Source organism: Dicentrarchus labrax, unplaced genomic scaffold (assembly GCF_905237075.1).
Source record: "Dicentrarchus labrax unplaced genomic scaffold, dlabrax2021, whole genome shotgun sequence".
In the NCBI taxonomy this organism is placed as follows: domain Eukaryota; kingdom Metazoa; phylum Chordata; class Actinopteri; family Moronidae; genus Dicentrarchus; species Dicentrarchus labrax.
Window position 1 is genome coordinate 28,268,895 of NW_026136707.1, and position 27,056 is coordinate 28,295,950.

The window sequence follows — 27,056 nt, forward strand, 5'->3', positions numbered from 1 at the left end:
CACAATCAATGTATCTGTAATTTTAAATTAATCAATTTATTACTCAACTATAATTAGATAACACTTTAAGTCTATCATTATTCCAGTAGCACACACAGGTTCCACAGTGTGTTAGTTACATAACCATATAATTATCTCAAAGCACAATAAAAACAAACAATTACATGTGACTTATGGATATGGCTTGCAAAAAGGGCACTCTACTAAGGATGTAAAATCCAGACGTCAGCTTAAAAGTAGGTTAGTTAATGAAAATAGTTTTCTGTCAGGTCAGGTTCAGGTGTTGACAAGCGAATGTTTGGACTTTCCACAGAAGATAGAGTGCTGTTGGGTTAAAGAGCCTTTACAATTAAACATTCACTTGGGTTATCTTCCATGCCCCACCCACCTCACGGTTAGTTTGTCTGACAGCAGCTTCTGTCTCATGATGTGGATCATTTTATTTTTATATTAAGAAGACTAAACATATAGACATAAATGTGACAGAAACACTGTATAACCAAGTTATATAGCATATTTACCAGCTAATAGAGCCCTACTGGGAACCCAGAAATGTTGAGTTGGTCAAAGTTTTATGTTATAAATGTACATTATGGTTCCTGTACATTTACTTGCATAATTCGGGCAATTAGTGTTATTAAGCATAATCATAATATGGACAATATTGGAGTGGTTTTAGGGGTTATTGAGTTAAGTTCTTTTTTCTTTTTACAATAAAAAATGCCAGCAGAACTGAAGAAATGTGAAGAAATATAACATCTGAACATTCACACCAATGACATTGTGCTTTCTTGATAGCAAAATGCAGGTCCAGTGGATTAAGCATATAGATAAACTCAAAATCAGCCCACTGGGAGTTGAAATATGGCCCAGTCCGGTTTAAACTAATTGTTTAATTGTGCTAATTATCCAACAAATATGAGTTAGCATCTGGCAGTTTCTCAATGCTGGGGACCCATACTGTGCAATTCTAATATAAAACTTTGGTTACTCAACATTACGGGTGATATTTTTGACACGTTTTTATTTTAACAAATGGTTTCTAGACAACATATCCCAAAAGCCTTCAGCATCTCTCTTACATAAAAGGCTGATGGGAGGTGTAGTTATTTAATGAGAAAAAAAATAAGCTTTGTCCTGTAAGAAGACCCTCCCCCTGAGAGTCAATCACAGTGAGCCTATAAAGCGCTGGCAGGGCGCACCGCGCACTCATTCACTCCGCTATTGTTCCCCTGAGGACCGGCTGCTGACCACATACCTGAAGACGTTTGCAGGAGGCAGACATGGACAAAGGTGCAAGACCCAACTGGGACAACCCCATGCAGTTTGTGCTGGCATGTGTATCATATGCGGTCGGACTTGGAAACGTGTGGCGATTTCCATACCTCTGTCAATTGCACGGTGGAGGTAAGTCACTGATCCCAGAGCAGTTACATAATACTATTGAATAATGATGATAAGTTTAAATTATTTTTTAATTTTAAAAAAGCCTAAATAGCGTGGTTATGAGGCAGGAGTAGTGTTTACACACACAATGTCTAATTTATATTTTAAATAGAGAGAGAGAAGTTCACTTTAAACCAGCTGATTCTCACAGATGGACTTCAGCATTTTCCATTCACGTCTATACTCAACACATTCACTGTTACCTCATACAATGTGTTGTGTCAGTGTAAATAATGTACACTATTATCCTCAAAATCCTTACACAAACTGAGCTCTCAAAGCTATTCCTGCTATGGTAAATGGACCTGTACTTGTATAGCACCTTTCTAGTCTTCCGACCACTCAAAGCGCTTTTACACTACGTGCCCCATTCACCCTTTCACACACATTCACACAGCGATGGCAAAGCCCATTGAAGAAACTAATGCACTCACACAACGATGCACGGCATCGGGAGCAATTCGCGGTTGACTATGTGTCACCAGGAGCGGGGGGTGGAACCAACAACCTTTCGATTAGGGGACGACCCGCTCTGCCTCTGCGCCAACAGCCGGCTATAGAAGCTCATTTCTGTGATGAAAAAAAAGGATCCTGTGAATATTGATTTAGTAAATCGTTATTTTAAGATGATTACTCGTTTTTTTGATATAATAAGTCAAAATATTGAGAAGGTTTCTCATTATTCTGAGATACTAAGTCATTATTTTAAGAAGGTTCTTCATTATAATGACTTATAGAGTCCTTTTTTTCTATCACATTGGCAGAAATGGGCTTCCATATTCTGCCTTTACATTTTGATTGAAATTAAATAAATACATAAATAGGGAAACAAACAAACACATAAATAGATAGGTAGAATTATCTCTAATACAGGAGAACATTTTATGCATTTTTTTATTGACTTGTTGCATGTGAGTCATCCTGGTGGCCTGTTTCTGGTGGTACATTTCCAAAAGAATCCTTATCAGACTGAATAAGTAATTGTTAAACAGTCTTAGGTCATAAACTGGGGTAGAACCAGGAAGGAATTAGTAAAGATTAATAATTGATTAATGTAGACTATCTACAGACTTAGGAGAGAACAGCTTAACACTTTGCATTTGATGGTTTTACTGCAAATTGAAAGTGAATTTGTTCCAAATAATAGTGTGCATATATAGCATAGGTTCAGGGCCATATGTCCCATTGTAATCAGTCTGAATGATATTACAATTGCAATGATGATTTACGATTAGTGTGGGAATTATCACTTTTTCATCACAAATATAATTTTCTCTGAAAAAACTATTGAAATTATGATGATGTGAAATGTTTTAGGGTCCGTACCAAACAAACATGTTTTATTACATCTGGAGAACAATCATTATCAGATCATTATAATGCTGTTCTGTCACATTTTAACCTTTATCAAAAAATTGCAGTTCCCACGATATGGATATTGCAATTGGCCATGTTGCCATTTTAATTGTTCAGCCCTACATCGGTTGTTGTGTACCCATGGAAATTACAACAAGTTATCTTATTATCACTGGCTCGCCAGTTCAAACTCATCATCAAAAATCTGATGAGCTTTTGCTAGTCTGGCATAACATGTGAATATTGAAGTTGCCCTCCTATGAGATAACAATACCAGCAGTGGCCCCAAGACAATTTGAGTCTGAGTCCTCTGTTTGTTTTTCTTTCTGTGCCATCTTGATCTCATCTGTATAATATCAGAAAGTAATATTTAAATACACTGATCTGCACATACTATTCAAACCTTTGGGGTTAATTTGAGCCGTAGACTCAACTTGCCCCAACATCGGTGACATGTTTTACCCCACAACCTCCATTTTGCCTGTTTCACACATTCGTTCAGATCCACAATTTTACTAAGTTTATGACCTTTTTTGCAGCTCACACTGACTTAAAGCTGCAGTAGGTAACTTTTATTAAAAAAAATATGTTTTGTCCTTGCTGAAACTTTTAATATTTCCTTACAGTAGTACATCAGACAGATCTGTGAAAAAAGCAGGTTCCTGTGGCTCCTCCTAGTGCTCCTAATGGCATTTTCCAAGAATCCATTGGGCCTGAATGAAAACAACCAGTCAGAAAGAAGAGAAGAAGCTGACAAAAGATAGTTGATTGTTGATGCTCATTCCCAGGTTGTGAAATACCAATGCTGGGACTGTGACACTCAACAATCAATAATCATCAAGCCTCCAACCAAAAGTGTCTTTCCATCTTTCGTGGCTCTGGTTTGTTGGAGCAGTAGGAGGAGGCATTTTTTCACAGATTGTCTGTTTCATGTACTACTGTCTGGATATAGTGAAAATTTCAGCAAATATGATAAAAAGTTACCTAGTGCAGCTTTAAATCAACATGCTCAATAAGTATCTATTTTAATTAAGATAACAAAAACATGATGTATTTATTCTTATTCTTGACATGACAAAAGTCTTTTTCTTTTTTTTTTCTTCTTTTTTATTACTGCATAGTAATATGCTCACCATGTGCGTCAGTCTAAGATGGAGTGTAATGTGAGCAATTCCTTAATTTGTGGTCACATGATTACTTTTGTTTACTTTTACCTAGATACAAGGGGTGGCTCATTTTACTTGCTTGACTTATCCCGTTCTCCTTTACTCATCATTATTAATACACTCAAAGTCTAATTAGAGAGAGAGAGACCATGTTCCCTTTCAACCAGCTGATCCTCACAGCTGGACCTGAGTAAGAAGCATTATCCATTCACTTCTATACATAACACATTCAGTGTTATCTTACACAGTGTCTATCTAAATACTGTACGGTATAATCCTTGTTTAAACTTGTCACACAAACAGAAATCTCTAGGGTAGTTCTGCCTTCATATTTAGCTTGAAATTAAAAATAAATGAGTAGATAAGTAGACTAATAGTTATTCTGATACAGAGGAACATATTATGCACAGTTTATTGACTTGTTGCCTATAATCATGTTGAGTCATGGCGGTGGGCTGTTTGTTTCCGTACATTTGCAGATAAATCCTTATCAGACTGAATAAGTTATTGTTAAACAGTCAGTTGACTCAAAGTTGAAACTAGCTATAAACTAATTGCAGGTCATAAACAAGGGTATAATCAGGAAGTAACACTGTGAATGAATTAGTAGAGATTGATACAATATGTTACCTATCTACAGACACTGTAGACACTCTAACTGCTGCACAATAGTCAAATGATAAGAGACAGCGTGTTTACAAGATGTAGCAAATAAGTTATCCTTTATTGATCCCCATAGGAAAATTCAATCTCTGACTTTAACCCATAACTCTAAAGTGTCTCTAACAGTGTGTAGCAACGGTCTCTTTCTAAGCCAGTGCCTTGGTCAAGGGAACTGACTTAGGATTAACCTGACATAATGTTTTTAATGGTGGGGGAAACACCCTGAGCACCCAGAGAAAACCCACGCAAACAAAGGGAGAACATGCAAACTCCACACAGACTAGCTAGCCATGATTTGACCAAAAAAGGGCAGATTTACTCTAGTTGTTGGTCATAAAACCTTTTGTTACGATGCCCAAAAATGTCTGTTACTGAGAATGAAGAGTTGCTTTAAATCAGTGGTTTGCAAACTTTTTCCTTAAGGGACCCCTTTTCTACTAAGTGACATCTTTTATGGATATTTCATATTATGTTCAGTGCATAACAATAGTACGATTGGGTATTTTATTGTTATTTTTTAACAATCATACATAATTAACAGGCTTCTTTTTTATACAAATACAAAGTGTTTTCTTTTCATTGTTCTATTAGTTTTTGGTTATTTTAAAGCTGCAGTACATAACTTTTATAAAAATAACTTTTTGTCATATTTGCTGAAACTTTAACTATATCCTGACAGTAGTACACAAGACAGATCTGTGAAAAAAGCAGGCTCCTCTGGCTTCTCCTAGTGCTCCTAATGGTATGGAACCAATCAGAGCTGAGAAAGCCCCCCATGAAGTTTTGGCGACCCATAGAAGAGGTCCCAACCTCCCGATTGCTAACCACTGCTTTAAAGGTCTATTGTGTAAGATTTAGTGGCATCAGGGTTAGCTATAGCTCATCCATTAGACATGATGCCCCATGTACTACGGCTCAATCCTTGCTGCAGTGGCCTTGGGTTTGACTCTGACTTGTGGTCTCATGTCATCCCGCTTTTCTGTTCAGCTGTCACTATCAATTAAAGGCAATAATCTAACGTGGTTAGATTGGAGAATTATGTCTTTATTAGTCTTATGGATGGATCACTGAACAATGAGCACACATCTATTTTAATTATTGTCCTGGATGTGTAACTTCCAAGCAGGAAACCAGTGTCAGACATGTGACAGCCTGCTCTCACGGTCGAATGGGGACAACTAACTGAACATTACCATGGGTCACTAACTCAAAACTATGTTTATTCAGCAATTCACAAAACAGTGTTCACCCCTGGGAGTTGAGGGGAAAATGTCAAAAATTATAGTTTCATAGATAGATAGAAACTCAGGCCTAAGCAGTGACCTAATCATATTTTACAGGTCCCACTCAGAAAATAGCATGTGAAAAGTGCCCTCTTGCCCTTTAATGATAGATAAAACATTAAGTGCCCTCTAAGGTGTCCTTCCAGTGGACAAAACACTATAAAGTCCTAACCCTGACTAAGCTGTTTCACCATAAGTGCATCACAATTTTCTGCTTGCTGGTGCCCTTTTTATTTTTTTCACTCCTGCCCCTCAAACACCCACCAATGATTAAAGGTATAGTGGTTTTGTAGAGGTCAAGTGTGTGTCACAAAAATCATTGTTTTCACTTAAATGTCCAGTTGTAACATTTAGCTGTAGAGAAAAATCTGGTTAAAAACCTATAACTTTATCATAGTATTTATGGTTGTTTCTGAGGTCACAGTTTGTAATGGTGTTGGACTGACTGCCCTATATTATGAGATGTTTTTGATATTCTGTCCCCCTCATTTATGTACATGGGGGCAGGCAAAATATTAGAAACTAAACATTTGATCTACAATCTGTTTTTGTCACAACAAACCTGAAAAAGGCTTATTGCAGGGGTATTGGGTTAAATTAGGTAGTACAGTTATACTAAATAAATTGGTAACTCATTTTGTAAACTCTATGCCATGTTTGCCTGTGCCTATGTTTGAGTTGCCTAAGTACTAAGGACTATTACACCTTCAGGGGGGTTCTTGATACCATACCTCATCATGCTGTTTCTGGAGGGTGTTCCTTTATTCTACCTGGAGCTCGCCATTGGTCAGAAGATGAGTCTGGGCAGTATTGGGGCATGGACTGCCATCAGCCCTTATCTGGGAGGAGTGGGTAAGTGCTGACTGAACCAACTGACTGTACTTGCAATAATGTGCATCAATGCAGCTTTGGGACTGCATCAAGATAGGGTACTGATACCGGAGCGCCTGTGCCTTTCAGTTGGCAGAAAAGAGAACAGTATTTTGAATTTTATGAGGTTGGAAGATAGCATGTGTGTGTGCCCGCAATGGGGCTGCAGCCAATGGACGAAAAGTGGGACAGTGCTACCACTTCATACTGTACTGTAAGTAAAATGCTAACACATCTGCTGCATTGTTTGGACAACTCCACTTGTCAGCTAAGTTAGCTAAGTTAGAATTACACAATAAAAACCTGTTGTCCCCATGTTAGGGGGTAAGGGGGTCAAAATATAAAAGTAAACGCCAAATACATTTTTCGGTAAGATTTCCATGCAGCGCCAACCCCAATCATTACTCCGCAGACTCTGGCTCTGAATTACGAAAGATCGAGCGACTGTATCTGGCATATTTTGGCTTCATTTTTGTACTGTGAGAGGAAGTGGAGACAGGGCATCCATGTCAATGTTTCAAATGTGTGAAGCATTAATTTTCAACACTGTTGAACAATGCAAAGCTCTGGCTACTCTTGAATGTTTTAGGAATAGCTAAAAAACATTTAGTTTAGTTAGTTTGTATGTTATTAAGCTTTTTGCTTCATTGTTGAATAACATGGATAAACTGACCCTGAAGAACAATAGGTTAATAGGTGGATGTACAATATGTAAAATAGCAAACAAATTGATTTGTCTTTGTAATAATTTTTTTGTATAATTCTCTTGTTTTAGGTCTCGCTAGTGTTGTGACATCCTTGTATCTTTGTCTGTATTACAACATCATCAATGCATGGAGTTTCTGGTACCTCTTCCATTCTTTTCAAGTAAGCTGCTGATTAACAAACTACTATATTTTTATAGCAGATACTATATACAAAATGTTGGCTTTCATTTGGAAAGTAATGAAACAAACCAATACTGTTTTGCGTTCACAACCATCTCAGTCAGTTCTCCCCTGGGCAGACTGCCCCATCAATTCCAATCGGACAGGACCTATAGAGGAGTGTGAAAGGGCTACACCCACCCAGTACTTCTTCTACAGGGAAACACTGGACATCTCTTCTTCTATTGAAGTGAATGGAGGCATTCATACAGGCCAGGCACTGTGCCTCGTGCTTGCCTGGTTGATTACCTACCTGTTCATTGTCCGAGGAGTAAAGTCAACTGGAAAGGTAAGAGAGCTCCAAGTCCCTCAAAACTAAAACTAGTCTGTTAAGAGCAGTTGACAACTTTTAAAAGACACTTAAAAATCAAGGATTGGAAACATACTGTATACAATGGTTAAACAGTGCATATGTTGTGTGGGGATCAAATCAGACTCAAATCATGCAGTTTACATTTGCCTATCAAGATTCAGCCAAAGTATTAGCCTGATGATTAGAGTGGAATTCTCTATTAGAGGTTTAGATGCTCTGAAAAATAATTGTCATGAAATATTATTATTAGTTTAATTTAGTGAATAAAAGATGAGGATGTTCATGTTATCAGTATCAACATGACCCACTGCTGTACATTAACTTTAGCTAACCACAGTCAATACTTAGTTTAGTATAAAGCACCTATGAAAACTTGAGAAAATGTCTCAAAATGAATACAATAACTGCAGTTATTTAATTATGAATTAAATGTGTAACTTTAATAATAGAGACTAAAATTAATGTTAGAATTAGAATGGAACAATATATATATCTGTTACCTATATGCAAGGTTTTTGGTCTTGCAATTATGTAACCTAACTGTACCAGACAACGCCCGTAGCACCATAAGGCCCCAAAATAAAATTACCAACAAGCAGAAATAAACATGGTTACAGCCTGGTCTGTAAAGCTTTCCCGTTCATGACAACTTTCCAGAGGGTTCATTTTTATTTAACTCAACCCTTTAAAATTAAATTGAAGGTCCAGTTTGTAACATTTAAAAGGATCTGTTGGCAAAAATGGAATATAATATTCATCCATTTTCATTTGCGTATAATCACCTGAATATTGGAATTGTTATGTTTTGTTAGTTTTGCTTAGAATGAGAAGTTTTTATTTATGCCACAGGTCGCCATGGAGTCCACTGTAGCTCAGAAGAGACAAACCAAACACTGGCTCCAGATAGGGGGGGTTTCCTGTTCCGGGTGAAGTGATATGCAACTACACCACTAGATGGTACTTAATCCTACACACTGGACCTTTAAGGCTTAAAGTTATTTATAATTAAGGGCATGGCTGTTTTCAGTAACCAGGCTTCATTCTGCCCACCTCAGCCCCACCCACACTCCATGTCTTTGCTCATTTTTGGATTAGCCGGGAGCCAGAGGACTCCAGACGGCCTGAGAGACCACATTATGCTATGGGGGATGTCCTGGAGGCAACATCCATTTTTAGTTATACGATCGTTGGAAACTCTTAGGAAAAGGGTTGGCACTCTCAAAAATTCTAAAGCCAGTTGGAAGAAGAGTGAAAACAACTTTTCCATTGAGAAAAGCCTTGAGTGACGTTATTTGCTCTTTTTTTAAAGAAGAAATACTCTCCAGTTCTGATAGAACTGCTGCTAGCAGCATCTACGCTAACCTCTTTAGCAACCACCATTGTTGTTTAAGGAATAGTGTCTTCTTGCTGCGTCACCCCTTGCCAGACCTTGACCAGACTAGTGAGATGATAGTGGGGATGGGATGAAGTAGTCCAACATGCCACCCGCTCATCATGCATTCATTCCCATATTTGAACCTTGAACCTAAGTTTGCTGTTTGACTCCATCTGTAGGTGGTGTACTTCACAGCCACATTTCCATATGTGGTCCTCTTCATCTACCTTATCCGGGGCATGACTCTTCATGGCGCCATAAATGGTGTCAAATACATGTTCACACCCAAGGTAGGTTTGTTTTAGAGATTTGGCAGTAGGCATATAGACAGTGCTTAGCATTACAGCAACCTTGTGTGGTTTTACACCGGGGTGAAGGACAAAACTAAATTACTGTTACATTTAGTTTGCGTAGGGCGTCTGCAGAGTGCAGTTTGATGACATTTTCCAATACAAAGTTTCTATTTGAAAAGTGTATTAACCCAAAAAAAGGCCAGTAAATAATATTTCAAAGCAGCTACCAATAGTATAAATTGAATAATCTACTGAATCAGTGCGTTGTTTTTTTTTGTTGATACATTACAGTGCGGCATGATGGCTATAAACCCACATAGCTCGTGAATTATTCCCCTTGTTGTGCTCATGTATCCCTTATGTGAAGGTGTATTAATCTGAAAAGCCTTTGCAGAACTGTAAAAATGTATTATGAATTCTTATAATGTTATGTTTGTATGTTTGTCTACTTATAGATGGAACAGCTTGCCAACCCCACAACATGGATCAATGCAGCCACTCAAATCTTTTTCTCTCTGGGTTTGGGTTTTGGGTCACTCATTGCTTTTGCCAGCTACAACCAGTACAACAACAACTTCGAGCGCCAGGCCATCATTGTTTCCCTTATCAACAGTGGAACCTCCATCTTTGCGAGCATTGTCACCTTTGCCATCTATGGGTTCAAGGCCACCGTCAACTACGAGAACTGTCTGGAGAGGTTTGTGTGTTTTGCTTGTATATGCACCCTTACACCTGTGTGCATGTCTGTGAATGTGCACCAGATTCTGTGTATGTGTGTACCCTTCCATTGTTTGTTTGTTGTTGTTGGAATTAAAAGGTCACATAAGGCAAAAAGACAGAGACATATAGAAGCGTAGGCTGTCAGATGGATTTGGTATGTTTATGTGGTGTGTATGCAGTTCTGGTGTATACACTGATCAGCCATAACATAATGTTATGCAGCCCCATATACAAAACAAAACAAATTGTGATGCACTTTGTGTTCTGAGACCTTTCTATAAGAACTAGCATTAATTTTTCCTGTTTGATCAGACCACACGGGTCAACCCCTTCACTCACCATTTGCCATGATAACCAGATAATCAGTGTTATTCACTTCACCTGTCAGTGCTCAGAATGTTATGGCTGATCAGTGTATGTGTATGCCTAATTGTTCATGTGTGTTGTATTCAAGAACAAATGTTGTTGTGCGTGTGTTTTGTTGAATGTGTGATGGTAGATTAAAACAGCTTAAACAGTTTGTGACATTCACCACACACGATGGTAATACATTGGACCCCTTTTACTCCCCTGTAAACCACCTTGGACACTCAGATCACTGCGTAATATGGGTGGCTTTGAACATATTCCATACCATTCTTCTTGACCACATTATAGAAAAAGACAATGGTGTTATTCTGGAAGATGGGATTGAGATATGTGATGCCTTTATTTGTTCATTTGAAATAGAGTGGCTTCCAGTTAAAGTCCAGATGAAATGAAAAATGCTTTTTTAACCCATTGAGATTGCATCCTCAGTTATATTGTTCCCCTATTTAACTCAAACTCAATTTCTTTGTATTTTAATATCAAAATCCCAATCAGTGTTTTTAATTATGACTGATGAATGGGAGGTTTTAAATTCTATTGCATAATGTTTGCTCAATATGTATCCAGGTGGTGAGGTTAATATTAATGGCAAAAGCTGTGGGTTTCAAGACCTCCTAGTGATCTGGGTTTTGTTTTCAGTGATGGGATCAGTGGGAATGGATTTTTAATTTAGGTCAAACTTACAACCTCATTATTGAGGTAGGAAAGTAACTTCATTGGATGTTAAATCCCTTTCAGACAGTAGATGCACATATGGCATGGGTCCACTCAATGGATGTTCAACCATTGTCAGACCCGTTTATATGAGTAAGCTGTCACCCTGTTTGTTATTGTTAGAAGACTCCAGTCTGCATTGTAGTTTATAAACCTAACTGATAAACCTAAAAATTACAGCCATATATAGAGTATAATGTATGTATTACCTTCTCATTTTCAACATAATCCGTAAATATTCTTAAATCTCAGAGACAAAAGAAATTGGTGTCATTGGTGTCTGGTAAAAGCTAGTAAGCTGGCCGTGAGTTAAGACATTTTTTGGCATATTGTTTACCTCAAAATGTACAATATTAACCAAGGCTTGTATAAGCAGAATTTGTATGACACAGCATTGATGTTGGATATTGCAAATACTTAATATTCTAGCTGAAGGTCAGGGTTAATGTACAGTTCTTGTAATAGTCCTTTTGTTTTCTTCTTCCAGGACACGCTTGCTGCTGCTAAATGCCTTTAGTCTAGCAGAAGACAGTATCACCATGGACACTGTCTTTGATTGGATTGAGAAGCTGAACACAACATACCCACAACAGTTTGCTGAAATTGCTGACAAACTGGAAAACTGTGACCTGGAGAGTGAACTAGACACCGTATGTTCCTCCTCATTACACTTGTCTTATATTGGTACACACAAGCACTAATATTTACAATTAACATAATGAGAATACAATTGGTTCACCCTGATTGTGATAAATGGACTGCACTTATACAATCACTCAAAGCACTGCACTATATGTCACATTCAACCTTTCATGCACTCACACACTGACCTGCCATGTAAGGTGCCAACTGCTCATCAGAAATGAACAAATACCATTCAGTGGCCATTCACACACACACCGTTGGCTAAGCTTCGGGAGCAATTTGGGGTTCAGAATCTTCCCAAGGAAACTTTGTCATGCAGCGGGAGGAGCCAGGGATTGGACCCCAAACTTTGTGATTAGTTGATGAGCCTCAGCCACCCAAGGGAAAGATTACTTTTTAAAAAGAAAGATATATGAACAGTGCAATAAACAATAATAAAGGGCTATAATTACTGGAGAAAATCCAGTACTTGTAGTGCAAACAAACACAGGACTTTAAACCAGGAGGTCAATGTTTATATCCCATGAAACCAAAAGTAAACAATTTGAAGTACAGTATGTAAGTTACATCAGGTATGTTACATAATTTACGGTTTATTCATGTACTAAAGTTATTTCAGATATGTGACATGAGTTACAATCTTTTCCTTATCCTAACTAAGTAGTTTTTGTGCCTAATTTGAACAAAACTGTGACTCACTAACCACACAATCTTTACTTTAAAACTGTAATTTGACATTACATATTTATTGTTGTGAATTAGATAAAGGAGTCCAGAAATGAGGGACACTTTTATATAAATATATATATATATATATATATATATAAAATTCTTTATATTTGTGTCGCCATTCGCGGCTTTGCATTGACTTGTATGTAATCTACTCGCACAAATAATAAAAATGTTTTTCTTTGAGTGTCTCTAGCGCAACATAAGTCATAACATTTTAGATTTAAACATTCTAGCAATCAATTCTTCAAGTGTTTATACAGTCCAACAAAATAAAAAGTCTAGAGCGTTTCCTTCTTTGATACCGGTGATTGCAGATTGCATCCTATATCCTTGAACTATGACCACAGCTTTGCCCTAGCCTGAACCAAACTAGACATAAACCATAGAGGTGGCGGATCACTTTTTTTGTGTGTGGTTATTTAGGTCAGTTGGGAAAGCACTGACAAAAGATGTCCTTCTGATAGGTGGATCAGATCGCAGTGTTGTTGTCTTTTGGGATGAAGACTTATTGGTCTGATTAAATGAATCCAACTTCAAACAGCTTTTGGCCTGGGTAGTGTGTTACACAGAATTGATACTAATAATAAGGTCTTGAAATTATTACCTTGCTCCTGATTGTGTGTATGGATGAGCTTAGTATAATCGTGAACATTTTATACAGCAAAAGCCATTTGAATCTTTGCTTGATTTTCAAGAGTCAAAATGGGTCAGCGCCTAATTCAGTTTCCACTGTCGTCATAAACTGTCTGTCTCTCTCATTCATCTGTTTCAGGCAGTAGAGGGGACAGGTCTGGCCTTTATAGTGTACAGTGAGGCCATTATGAATATGCCATTGTCTCAGCTGTGGTCAGTGCTGTACTTCATCATGCTCCTGCTGTTGGGAATGGGCAGCATGCTGGGCAACGTCACTGCCATCGTCACCCCACTACGAGACTTCAAGATCACGTCCCGCATGAGCAACGAGTTGTTAAACGGTAAGATTCTGTCCTGGTTTATATAGTGCCAGTAAACTGTTGCCATATTTGTGCTATTCATATTGGTTGTGGTTACTAAAAAATTCAGATAAGCATCCTGTTTACAAAAGAGCAGCACCAAATCTTACTGTCCACAATGTGAGAACTTTTGAAGTTGAGTGTTGTGTTTCATTAATTAATTTTATATAACATCAATGAATTGACATGTGAGTATTCTCTTTATATATAGTGCCAATTCATAACAAAAGTTATCTCAGGACACTCTTCAAAGAGAGCAAGTCTAGACCGAACTCCTTATAACATTTACAGAGACCCAACAGTACCACCATGAGCAAGCACTTGGCGACAAGGGCAAGGAAAAACTGCCTGTTAAGAGGCAGAAACCTAGGACAGATCCTTCAGCTCTAGGTGGGTGGTCGTCTGTCTCGACCAGTTGGGGTGAGAGAGAGAGAGAGAGAGAGAGAGAGAGAGAGAGAGAGAGAGACACAGACAGACAGACAGACAGACAGACAGACAGGTGACAACAGTACTGGCAATGGCAGTCAAGCAGGACCATGGCAGGAGGCTCCACCAGGATCGATAAGAACCTGCGAGGGAACTCCGGGGAAGAAGTGAAGTTAGTAACATGCATTAATGGGACATGAATGGGTGCAGAAAGAGAGAGAAGAAGAGAGGAGCTCAGTGTGCCATGGGAAATAGGGTACTATGAGTTCTTTAAAATATGAAGGGGCCTGGCTATGAAGAGCTTTTGGGTGAGGAGGTGGATTCTAAATTCTATTCTAAATGTTACAGGGAGCCAGTGCAGAGAAGCTAGTACAGGAGAGATGTGATCTCTTTTTCTAGTTCCTGTCAGTACTCGTGCTGCAGCATTCTGAATTAATTGGAGCGTTTTAATGGACTTATTGGGGCAACCTGATAATAAAGAGTTGCAGTAATCCAGCCTTGAAGTAACAAATGCATGGATTAGTTTTTCTGCATCTGTCTGTGATAGTATGTGTCTAATTTTTGTAATATTACGTAAATGAAAGAAGGCAGTCCTAGAGGTCTGCTTCATGTGGGATTTAAATGACAAATCCTGATCAAAGATAACTCCAAGATTCCTGACAGTGGTGCTAGAGGCCAAGGTAATGCCATCTAGAGTAACTATATCTTTAGACAGTGAGTCTCAATCAGAGGCAGAGCAGGGTGGGTCATGACTTTGCCATCCTGGGAAATAAATATCGCTTCCTCTACTTAGAGATAGCTATGGGTGCTAGGCTTTATGTTGGTCTATGTTGAAAAGACAACTGTAAATACATGCAACAAAGTATGTGTTGCTATGCAGTGAATGTTCAAACTTAATAATTGTAAATAAAGATCAACGACTGAGTGCTGTGTTTTGCTTGCAGGTTTAGTGTGTTTGTTCTGTCTGCTGCTGGGCCTAGGCTTCACCACCCCGTCAGGGAATTACTGGTTTACCATGTTCAACGACTATGGAGCCACTTTCTCCCTGCTGTTCATTGTCCTCATTGAGGTCATAACTGTCAGTTACATTTATGGAATTAAAAGGTTTGTGCATTTCTGTGATGTAGCAGCAATTTTATCACAAACTACTATATATCAAACAATATTTAATACATTATCTGCTAATTTTAGATTTGAAAAAGACATAGAAGACATGCTCGGTCATCGTCCCAACTGGTACTGGAAGATAATGTGGTCAGTAACCAGTCCCGTTCTCCTTATTGCCCTCTTCATTTTCTACATTATCAACTACATCAAGGGAGGGACACCCACCTACCAAGCATGGAACAAAGAGCTGGTAAGCTATGGCTTTTTTCTTCTTCATTACTGATGTCTTGTGCATACTGCTTTTCAGTGTGTAAATGTGTGTATGCGATCCACATGTCTAAGTATCCTTGAGCAAGATACTGAACCCCAAATTGTGCAATACAAGTACAGGTCCAGTTACCATTTATAACATTATTTTCAATGGCAAAGTCATGACCCACCTTACTCTGCCTCTGATTGGCTACTCATGTCACTGGTTTGGTCGGTTAGGTTTAGGCATTAAGAATGAGATTGGTTAGGGTAAGAATGGCAGGGTAAGCCAATCCGAGGCAAAGTAGGGTGCGTCATGACTTTGCCATCCTGGGAAAATAAATATTGCTTCCTATACTTAGAGATATGCGCTAGGCTCTATGTTGGTCTATGTTGCAAAGACAACCACATTTTGAAGATAAAAGTGACATACATATAGTCACATCTTTTGTTAGCTAGCTAATGTTAGCTAAATGTAAAAAAATAAATCCACTGGCGAAATTAATTAGATACTAAATAGCTAGCTAATCTACATCAATTGTTAACTAGCTTGCTCATTTAGCTAGCTAGTTATCTTTTAACCATATTGAAAATATATATATATAAAATATGGTTGTCTTTTCAACATAGACGACCTTAGCAAATAGCAAATAATATTATACAGTTACAGTTCAACTGTTATTGGAGCACAGAGCAAAAAGCAGTTTTGTCTTATGCAAGTAAAATGCATGCTCGAGGAGGTTGAATTCTCGTGATTGATTCAGCCATTGCAGAATATTCCACTTCTTTGCCTTAAAAAACTCCTGGGTTGCTTTCGCAGTATATCTGTACTGTGAAGCGCCATCTAATCAACTTTGCTGTATCTGGCTGAATCTGTGCAGAAAGAATATCCCTATAAACTTCAACATTCATCCGGTTGCTTCTGTCTTCTGTCACATCATCAATAAACACTAGTGACCCAGTGACATTGGAAGCCATGCATGCCCATGCCATCACACTGCCTCCACCATGTTTCATAGAAGATGTGGTGTGCTTTGGATCATGAGCCACCCAAGCCTTCTCCATACTTTCTCATTCCCATCATTCTGGTACAGGTTGATCTTAGTTTCATCTGTCAATAGAACGCTGTTCCAGAACTGGGCTGGCTCCTTTAGATGTTTTTTGGCAAAATCTAATCTGGCCTTTCTACTTTTGAGGCTGATTAATGGTTTGCACCTTGTGGTGAACCCTCTGTATTTTCTCCCATGGAGTCTTCTCTTTATGGTAGACTTAAATACTACACCTACTTCCTGGAGAACGTTCTTCACTTGGGTGGATGTTGTGAAGGGCTTTTTCTTCACCATGGAAAGGATCCTGCGATCATCCACAACTGTTGTCTTCCGTGGATGTCCAGGCCTTTTTGAGTTCCCGAGCTCAGCGGGCGTGCTCTTTTTTTCTCAGGATGTATCAAACTGTTGATTTGGCCACACCTAACATTTCTGCTATCTCTCTGATGGATTTCTCCTTTTTTGCAGCCTTTGACCGCATGTTGTGGGTTCACAGCAACAGCTTCCAAATGCAAATGCCACACCTGGAATCAACTCCAGACTTTTTACCTGCTTAATTGATGATGAATTAACAAGGGACTAGCCCATGCAGCCCATGGAATAGCATTTGAGTCAATTGTTCAATAACCATTGGTCCATTGAAAAAGAGGCGGCTACATAAGAGCTGAAATTAAAGTTGGGAGTCTGCACGTTAGGTCCATATTGATTTTATAACTGTATCTTGAATATGTTTTGGTAAACAGCTAAAATAACAAAATTTGTGTCAGTGTCCAAATATATATGGACCTAACTATAGATGTAAAATTAAATAAAAACTTTGTGAAGAAGCCAAGTAGCTTGGGTTTGATAATTGATTTTGGTGCTGGCTAGGATTAGGGATAGAGTATGATAGCACTTTATCCACTTATTGAATCAGATTCCTTTCTTATTGTTTATTGGATCTTTTTAGGTAGGTTGTTATTTGGGGAATGAAGGATATTCATTTACCCCATATCATACTTGAACCACGGAGATTTCACAGTGCTGAAAGGGTGTAGGGCTTCCACCACACATTTAGTCACTGCTCTTTGACAATCATTAACACTGTCCTGATTATGTTTTTCTTTTGTAGCATTTTACCAAAATGAAGCCAAAATATCCCAGATATGGGTGATGCATCAAATCACTGTGTTTTTGTTACCTTAGAATGAGCTTTTATCTACAGACGGAGTGGGTCCTCTCTTAAGGAGTCAGCCATGTTAAAATGCAATGTTTCTAGAGTAGCCCAGAACGGACAAATCAGATTAGTTCTAGGGTCTAGGGTTATAGGGCCAATCGTGTAGTTTTGCAGTCACCATAGTTTCTCCTATGCTTGGAACATAGGAGGGTGAGGTGAGTGCATTGCAATCAGCAACTATCACAACATTAATGTAAGGTGGTGGCTGCATTTGTGATGAAGGCTGGTCTGAGCAAGTGTTAATGCAAACACAATTTCTGCTAAAAGGAGCAATAAAATTGCATTGCGACAACTCGACAGGTGATTGATGTTGTTGATATTCTGCTAAAATGTCTTAGGAATTGAGTAATTAAGTAATTAGTAAGTAAGTGTGTGTGAAGACAGGTCAACTGTAACACACACTAACTGTACCTGCTGTTTCCTCAGGGGAAGTCAGAGGTGATGGAGTATCCTGTCTTTGGTCAACTCTTCATCGGGCTGCTATTGGTGTCATCAGTCAGCTGTGTTCCCCTCACAGCTCTGTATGTCTACTGCAGGAAGAGGAAATATGGAAACCATCATAAGAGGCAGCGTCCTGTCAGCACGGTATCTACTTAGTGACCAGATGATGACAGAGACTAACCTCCCACCATTACCAGCTAAAGCCACAGTACATCATTTATTATCTATTACATGGAGGGACAGTGGTACATAATCAGTGGGCATTTGTGTTTTCTCTTCGCTCTCACCAAATTTCACATCACTGAAGTCACTTTTGAGTTGTTCTCCCTGCAAGAGGACCTCTTTTACTGTAGTGAACAAGGCCCTTTTGCAGCAGGAAACACAAGACAAATTGGAGGCATGGGGACATAGAATCCAGATGAAAATCAGGTTAAACCTCCCTACTGTTTTTTAAAAAGAAGTCTGGGTATTCAAAATCTGGTGAATATATTATTGTAAAAAGATTTCTCAGTATTAAAATCACACAATACCTTTCATTTATGTTAAAGGTCCAGTGTGTAAGATAAGGGAAGTCAGACTTCTGAGCCGGATTCAAATCAATAATATATTTATACTGAAAGAGATTCAGCACATTCCAAATAGAGTACGATCAGTCTCAGCTAGCAATCTCTACAGCTTTTGTTATGTTATGTTATTAGTGTGTAAATAGTTTGTTTAATTGCAAATTGCAACATTTACAGGAAAATATGGTTGTAATTCCATTTTTAGTAAAGCTTTATTTCACAGTCTGCTAATTACCTGGCATTTACTAGGAAACTAGATGGTAACAAAATATAGTATATTAGGAAAATACCAAAAGAACTGTCTAGTAAGTACAAAGTGATTACCTAGTAAGTACATGGAAACCTATCAGGAAAGTCATCATCATCAAGCATACTTTCAGATTGGCAGTATATGGTTTATAAAGTATATAAAACTCACCAATGTATAGTAAGAACAATGAACCTTGTGGTATTTCCACATACATACTGTGGTATTCTCTAGTATGCAATCTGTACCTAGAGATAATAACTAAGTTCTTACTAACCATTTATTTGGGTAGTTCCTTAATCAGGCAATTTTTACTATCTAGTTTCCTGGAAGGTTTTCATGTACTTACTAGGTAATAACTTAGTATTTCCCATCCTTTTTATTATAGGTAAGTGTACGTATGTATGTAGGTTTGTATCACCTTGATTCCTTATCATCTAGTTTACTGGAACGTTTCCATGTATTTACTAAGTAATAACTTTCTACTTAAAAGCCAGTTCTTATGGTACTTACTTACCTAATAACTGTATTTTGTTATCATCTACGTTCCTAGTAATTAGCAGACTTTAAAATAAAGCATTACCCAGTTGTTTTTCATATGATGCTAGTTTACTAAATGGACATAATGATGGATGTATGTAGATATGTAGCAATGGCTCAGTGGGTTATGATTGTAGTATCTTATCTTATACTGCAAAGACATGACACAAGTCATGTTGTTTCATATTCAGCCTTAAATATGCATTCCTCTTATCAATGGGGTGAGCTAATTCAGGGTCAAGTCAAGTTTGTTTGTACAAAAATAAACAAAATCCCCCAGTGGGATTATAGTCCAACAATAGGATTATAGGAGTCCAGCACTGTTGCAGTTTACCGTGATTCAGGAATTTTCTAAAAGTGAGTACTTTGCTCAGAAAAGAGCAGTTTACCTCACTAGTACCAAAACATGACACTTGATTGTAGAGTGCACTGCCGACAAAAAAGATCACAACACAATGCTGACACTTTCTGTTGTTGACAATAAGATGTAAGACTCAATTTAGTTAAAGTCAACTGTATTTGTATCACGTAAAATCATAATAGAAGTTATCTCAGTATACTTTTCATACAGAGCAGGTCTAGACGGTACTCCTTATAAAATTATTTACAGAGACCCAACAATTCCCACCATGAGCAAGCACTTGACTGATTAAGGTGTAGTTCTTGTAACAGTCTACTCATCTAATAATAGCTTGTATAGAGTTGTCTGGTAATGTGTACTGTTTGTAAGAAGATTGTACAAATGGTCTGTTTTTCCTACGTATTAAATATTTTTTGATAAGTACTTTTATATCTGTTTTAAATGGGTTGGATATGCCATTTATGAAAATAGATCTACGGTGCCAAATATAATCTGAATACTGAAATATTTGCTTTATACACCCTCAAATATGTAAAATGTGTACATACTGTAAATATGTGTCTTCTAATGATCTAATGATGGGAGCCTCAAGAAATATGGGATTTTTTGTGTCACTGGCTTAATGAGATCTTAGTAACTCAAATAGTCAGTGAACTGCTAATAAAAAGTAGTTTGATGTCTATTCAAATCAAAAATGTCATTAACATGAAACATGTCATGAGTAGTTGTAATCGTATGAGCTTTTTATTTTCATAGGATGTGATTAATTTTTTATTAAAGAAAAATAATGACGTTAATAACGTGTGTATGGTCAATGTCATTAGTCAGTTGTAAGTACAACTACAACAGATAAATGTCTATTTTCCTGGTAATGGATTTTGTTCACCACCCACTGTACCTATATGTATTCAGGGTTCGAATGGTGAGTCATCTCTTAAATATGCAACAATGCTGCTGACCATTCAACGCCTTTAGATCTCTGCCAGAAGAAATCACATGTAGGGCTGCCCCCTAATATTAGCTACTTAGTGGTCCTATTAGCTGACTCTACTTGGATTATGAGCTCCAAGGGCAGGGGGAGTTTTAACACTAGTGACTATCATTATAGTAATTCTAATATTAAGTTATAATCATTATAATGACGATTGGCTTCATCTAATGACGACTAGTCGACTAGGAAAATCTTTACTCAGAGCAGCCCTAATCACGTGACAGCTGTGGGAAACACTCCCATCAGTGAAACAGCAAGAGCCCTGGACAAGAGACAAGAGAGAGAATGAGACACAACACAACAAAATAAAATAGAACATGAATACATCCTGCACATACTGCCCACCAACCAACATAAACATACCCACCTACACATGTCCAAAAAGTGAGAGGGAGAGAAAGCGAGAGAGAGAGAGAGACAAAGAGTTGAGTTACCAGCTAGCCATAGGCCTGAGAGAACAGGCTGGTCTTAACCTTGTAACACAGTTGTGGTGCAACTGATGTCATCAGGCAGTTTGTTCCCACAATAGTTGAATGCACCTTAACCAGATTTACTTTTGATCGTGGGTACAGTTAAGAGAACAAGGATCTCAGTCTTGTCTTTGTTTTAATTAATCCAGTTTCGTCCAGTATTTTTCAACCTTGTCTGTCTGTAGATCGAAAACTTTTCCATTAAGTTTAGATAGTTGACAGTGGCTATTAAGAGGTCCATAGTGGGAGGGTTTCTCTGAAGTCAGCATTTGGTAACAGTTTTTATTTGCAGCCATAAAGATATTCAGAAGGTAGATATCACTTTTACACAAAGCTTCAGGAATATTTCCGAGATACCGGAGAGCAATGAAACAACAAACAATACCAATATGTGATGGCATGGTTCACTTGTACTGAGCCACATTCCCTCTGGCACTAGTATTGGGTCCTGGTTCATTTAACCTCGGTCAAGGTCCGAAGTGGTCTCTCAACATTGGTGCAGTAGAAATGCTTGATATTAAGTATGTTTTTTATTCATCATGGGCGCATGAAACCCTTTAATCATTAACATATTTATTTTAAATGTAGGTTCGAATTATAGCTTACTGTTCTTAATACCTTTATTTTGAAAACCGGAAGTGAATACGCTGTTTCCCCGTAATTACCATAATGCTGAGAATACTTGTACACTCGAATTAATTATATCGTTATCTCGGGATCTGAGAAAATTAACTCGTTAATGCATGGCCCTTTAGGGCTTCCGTACAGAACACTGAAACCTTGGGTAGCCTTATTTTCTCCTATTCCTAATGTTGAATAATAGGCTGCTCTGGCAATACGGCGGGCCTTTCTATATGTTTTAAGACTATCTTGCCAGATTGAACATGATTCTACCAGCTTGGTAAAACGCCATTTCCTTTAAAATTGTCACACTTTTTGCTTTAATTGGCAGGTTTGGTAATTGTACCACGGTGCTAGCCTCTTATGTTTTAATATCCAATTTTTTAGAGGGGCAACAGAGTCTAGTGTTGTTTGCAGTGAACCTGCAGCACTATTAACAAGATGATCAATTTGGAAGGGACTAAGGAGTCCTCTGTTATATTGAGACATGGTATTGAAATAAGTACAGATGGAATCTCCTCCTTAAATCTAGCTACAACACTATCAGATAGAAATCTGTTGATGGTTTTGCCTAATGGCTTGTAGTCCAGTAATAAGAATTCAAAGCTTATTAAATAATAGTCCAATAAAAAAGGATTATGTGGGAAGACTATTAAATGTTTAATATCAATGCCATATGATAGGTCAAGAGTGTGATTCAAATAATAGGTGGGTTTATTTAGACTCTGAAAAAAGCCAATAGAGTCTATTAATAAGATAAAAGCATTACTAAGGCTGTCATTATCAACATCCACATGAATATTAAAATCACCTTCAATAATTACTTTATCTGTTTTAAGGACTAAACTAGGTAATGAGAATGAGAATGAGATAGAAAATCAGAGTATGGGCCAGGAGCGTACACTATAACAAACAGAATTGGCTCCCGTGAATGAGTGAGTTTCTGTTCTTGTGGTGTGAAGTTTTGGTCCTGATAAGACCTGATAGATCCCAGCCTTCTGCCAGAGGAAGGTGTTTCACAGAGTCTGTGTCCAGAGTGGAAAGGGTTAGCCACAATCTTACCTGCACGCCTCAGGGTCCTGGAGGCATACAGGTCCTAGAGGGATGGCAGATTGCAGCTGATCACCTTCTCAGCGGAACGAATGATATGCTGCAGTCTGCCCTTGTCCTTGGCTGTCCTCGAGGTCCTGGGTGATGATGGTACCCAGGAAGCGGAAGGACTCCACAGAGTCAACTGGAGAAGAAAAACAATAAACTGCCTCTAGGGTGCCCTTCCAGTGGACAAAACGTGATAAAGTGACCTCTAGATGTCCTTTCAGTGGACAAAACATGATTAAGTGCCTCTAGGGTGTCCTTCCAAAGGACAAAATGTGATAAAGTGCCCCCTTGGGTGCTTTGCCTAACCATGACTAAACTGTTTTCACCATAAATGCATCACAACTTTCACAACTTTTCACATTTTGCTGAGGTTAGGCTAGCAGGTTCCCTTTACAATATGATCAGCAGTCCTCACAACTCAGCTGGATGGTTTAAATGAGCATCAAATAACAGGCTGCTGATAAGCATTGTTTTCAAAGCACTTTTTTAAACAATGTTACAAAGTACAAAAGAAAATAAAACTGCAAGAGACTCTTACACAATATAACCAATAAAGCACCAAATACAGATAGAGACAAAACTCAATAAAGAGTATATAGTGCAATAAAGATACAATAAAACGATAAATGGGGTAACCACTTTTGTGCATTATATACTGTAAGATCAAGGCTGTTCAAAGTACTAATCAGTGCTGTACACGCATTGGTGTACCTAATCTGATAAATAGCAGCATTTTATATATAACAGAAGCTGATAAAGGATCCTGAAATAGACTCTGACAGTAACCGTGGCTCACTATTTCAGAAGCTGGAGGAGAAACTTTTCATCAAACAAGGAGGTGTAGAAAATAACCTAATAGAAAACAACCTTACACAACAGGCTCATATTATTGGTCAGCTACAGAGACATACAAAGGCCTCATTCCAGCTGAGACTGTGGCAGGAAGGTGTGCTTCATTTCTCACATCATGTGGATTGAGACTTTTCAGGACAGATTTCAAATTCATGTGTTCATGCACTTTCTGTCTGGCAGTCCTGCCATAAATACCACCTGTGACCATCTCACTACAGATTTTATTGACTTCCATTATTGATTTCCACTTTTTCAGTACATGTTATGAACAAATAGATAAATTGAAAGTACTTTTTAAAGCACCATGCATGCATATTTTATTTTTTCTCTTTAGCTCTTTTACTACAAAAAATAACTAACCACATTCCAAGCATCTTTACCTCAAGATATCTTAATGAAAATGGGTTCTGTGGATACCTACAAGTCTCTCCTTTGTACTTTATAATAATACCATGCAGTTTGGGGCAAAAACCATGCAGTTTATTGCATGTGGTATTTTTCACCTTGTGTGTTTAAATATTTCTGCATACTGTGGTCCAGTATTGGAAATTAATAAATTGAAAATGACTGGAAAGCTGAGACACATATACTTCATGTCATTGCCCACTTGTTTCACCCCGGTCAAAAACATTTGGACACGTCCTTGGCGTTTGGTACTGCTTCTGCACAAAATGGACCAAATACATGCCGCCTACTTCCTTATAATGGATTACATAATCCAGGCAAACATAATTTTTAACATAATTCAGAGTTGAAAAACCACAACCCGATACATTACAGGTTTGCATATATCTTTCCTCACCTGAGAATCAATATCATTTATACACCGATCAGCCATAATAGTATGACCACCTGGGCACACTGGTGGTCATAATGTTCTGCAGTCCCATACCAACAAACTGTGATGCACTGTGTGTTTTGACACCTTTCTATCAGAACCAGCATTAACGTTTTCAGCAATTTGAGCTACAGCAGCACACGGGTCAACCTTCACTCCCCACGTGCATCAATGAGCCTTAACCGCCTATGACCCTGTCTCCAGTTCACTGCTTTTCCTTCCTTGGACCACTTTTGATAAGTACTGACCACTGCAGACCGGGAACACCCCACAACAGCTGCAGTTTTAGAGATGCTCTGACCCAGTTGTCTAGCCATCACAATTTGGCTCTTGTCAAAGTCGCTCAAATCGTTACGCTGCCCATTTCCTGCTTCTAACACATCCACTTTGAGGACAAAATGTTCAGTTGCTGCCTAATATATCCCAACCACTGACAGGTCCGATGATAATCAGATAATCAGTGTTATACACTTCACCTGTCAGTGCTCATAATGTTATGGCTGATTGATATAGATAAATCGTCAGGAAATTAATTCATAAAAGGGTGGTGCTTTTTTACAGCCGATTTCAATGTGCAGCACAAGTTACCATGAAGATCTCGCTAGGTTAGAAAAGAGAGCCACCTTCGAGAGATTAGAAACTATGGCTTTAGGCAGACAAATCTTCTTCATAGTACGTCCCTCAGAATAAGGAAATATTACATGAGATGTTTTGTTTTCAGCTGCCCCCAAGTGGCCAAAAGAAACAATTACCACGACTTGGATAAAAGTAAATGTAATGTGTTACTTTCCACCCCTGAGCTGACACTTAGACCCATGACAACAAAGCAAAAAGACAAACTAGGACACTACAGTAGTAATCATCTGCCCTGTTTTTTACTGCACCACCACAGCTGATGTCAAAGGAGGCATGTTATTGGCAGTCTGGAATTGTTTGTGAAAGAAACATAAGGCAACAAGATAAACAGCATTATGTAATATAAGTATAAAAAAGCTTTTTACATTGTCAGTTCAGCAGAGGTCATAGTGACAATAAAGAGGAGGTCATTAAAGGGGCGGCTGTTAATGATTATGTACAGTTAAACAGATGCCTCCTCAATGAACAGTACTGTAAGGCAGCAGTCTGGCCTGATAGGTAAAGAACAGGCAACAGCAAAGCTGGAGAGGGAGTAGGTACAGATATGAAAACACAGAAGAGCAAAGGTTGGAATCAAATAACATACAGCATATCTACATACAGTCTGCTTCTCCTGCAACACAACAGGGTTCAGTGGAATCAAAATTATGCTGCTTTCCACACATAATGCTAAATTCCTGCCCATAAAACTGAACATCATGGTATTCATGATAAGTGTACATGACATGTCCAACATTGCAGTTCTGCTACAAAAAGTACACGCTGCACACATTCCTCTTGTTCCTGTGGATTAGCTTTAGTGGTGGAATGTTACTAAGAAGATTTACTTAAGTACTGTACCTAAGCGCATTTAAGTTTACTAACAATTTTACCCCAGTACTCCTCAATATGGATACATGTCCACATACAGTGCCTATAGCTTCCCACCTCTACTTGACATTTGCAACACTTTTCAGACAAACTTGAGTTCATCCTGTGAATGAGCTGTGGTGTGATCTGCAAGCGATGCAATATTCTAAACTGAGTCTCTGGTTCTGTTACATATGGAGATCTCTCTAGCTAACCACCATATTTCCAGCCATGTTGATTCATCTATTGTAAGATTAAAATCAGCATTCCATTTGCATCGAAGATATACTCTAAGTTCATATTGCTAGCAAAGTTGAGCTCAGCATACCCCCAACCAAGAACTGCTTTCTTCCTCTACCAAGAAGTAAACGTTCCATTTGTGAAGTCTGACAGTCAAAGTCATACCTGCTTTGATTCTGAATGAAGCTGCGAATTTGCAGATATCTGAAGAAGTGGTTTCTCGGGAGTTGGATTTGTTCAAATGTAAGCGTCACTCCTTTATCAAATAAATGTCCCAGAGTTAAAATCCCCCTCTCCTCCCACATCTTAATAAATAATAATAAAAATAATGCTTTATTTTTGGATAGGGACAGTGCACATTAATGAACATCAATATTAAAACATCTCTGTAAACATGCCGGA

At 38.2% G+C, this 27,056-nt stretch overlaps 1 protein-coding gene across 1 annotated transcript; it reads left to right on the top strand.

The window, feature by feature from the left end:
* Window positions 1-1,208: 1,208 nt before the first annotated feature.
* On the top strand, window positions 1,209-20,859 carry LOC127367444 (sodium- and chloride-dependent transporter XTRP3A-like). The gene is made up of 11 exons (XM_051407303.1): window positions 1,209-1,407; window positions 6,626-6,766; window positions 7,560-7,651; window positions 7,772-7,999; window positions 9,578-9,688; window positions 10,147-10,388; window positions 11,982-12,144; window positions 13,644-13,845; window positions 15,234-15,393; window positions 15,481-15,646; window positions 18,334-20,859. Exons 1-11 carry the CDS (start codon window positions 1,284-1,286, stop codon window positions 18,502-18,504), a joined length of 1,800 nt encoding a protein of 599 aa, XP_051263263.1. The 5' UTR covers window positions 1,209-1,283; the 3' UTR covers window positions 18,505-20,859.
* Window positions 20,860-27,056: the final 6,197 nt, after the last annotated feature.

What these genes read in the sequence shown, in the direction of transcription:
- LOC127367444 (XM_051407303.1), top strand. Translation starts at nt 1,284, where the DNA reads ATGGACAAAGGTGCAAGACCCAACTGGGACAACCCCATGCAGTTTGTG. An exon ending in TACGAGAACTGTCTGGAGAG is followed by an intron (nt 10,389 to 11,981) that starts GTTTGTGTGTTT and finishes TTCTTCTTCCAG; the next exon opens with GACACGCTTGCTGCTGCTAA. An exon ending in AAGCATGGAACAAAGAGCTG is followed by an intron (nt 15,647 to 18,333) that starts GTAAGCTATGGC and finishes CTGTTTCCTCAG; the next exon opens with GGGAAGTCAGAGGTGATGGA.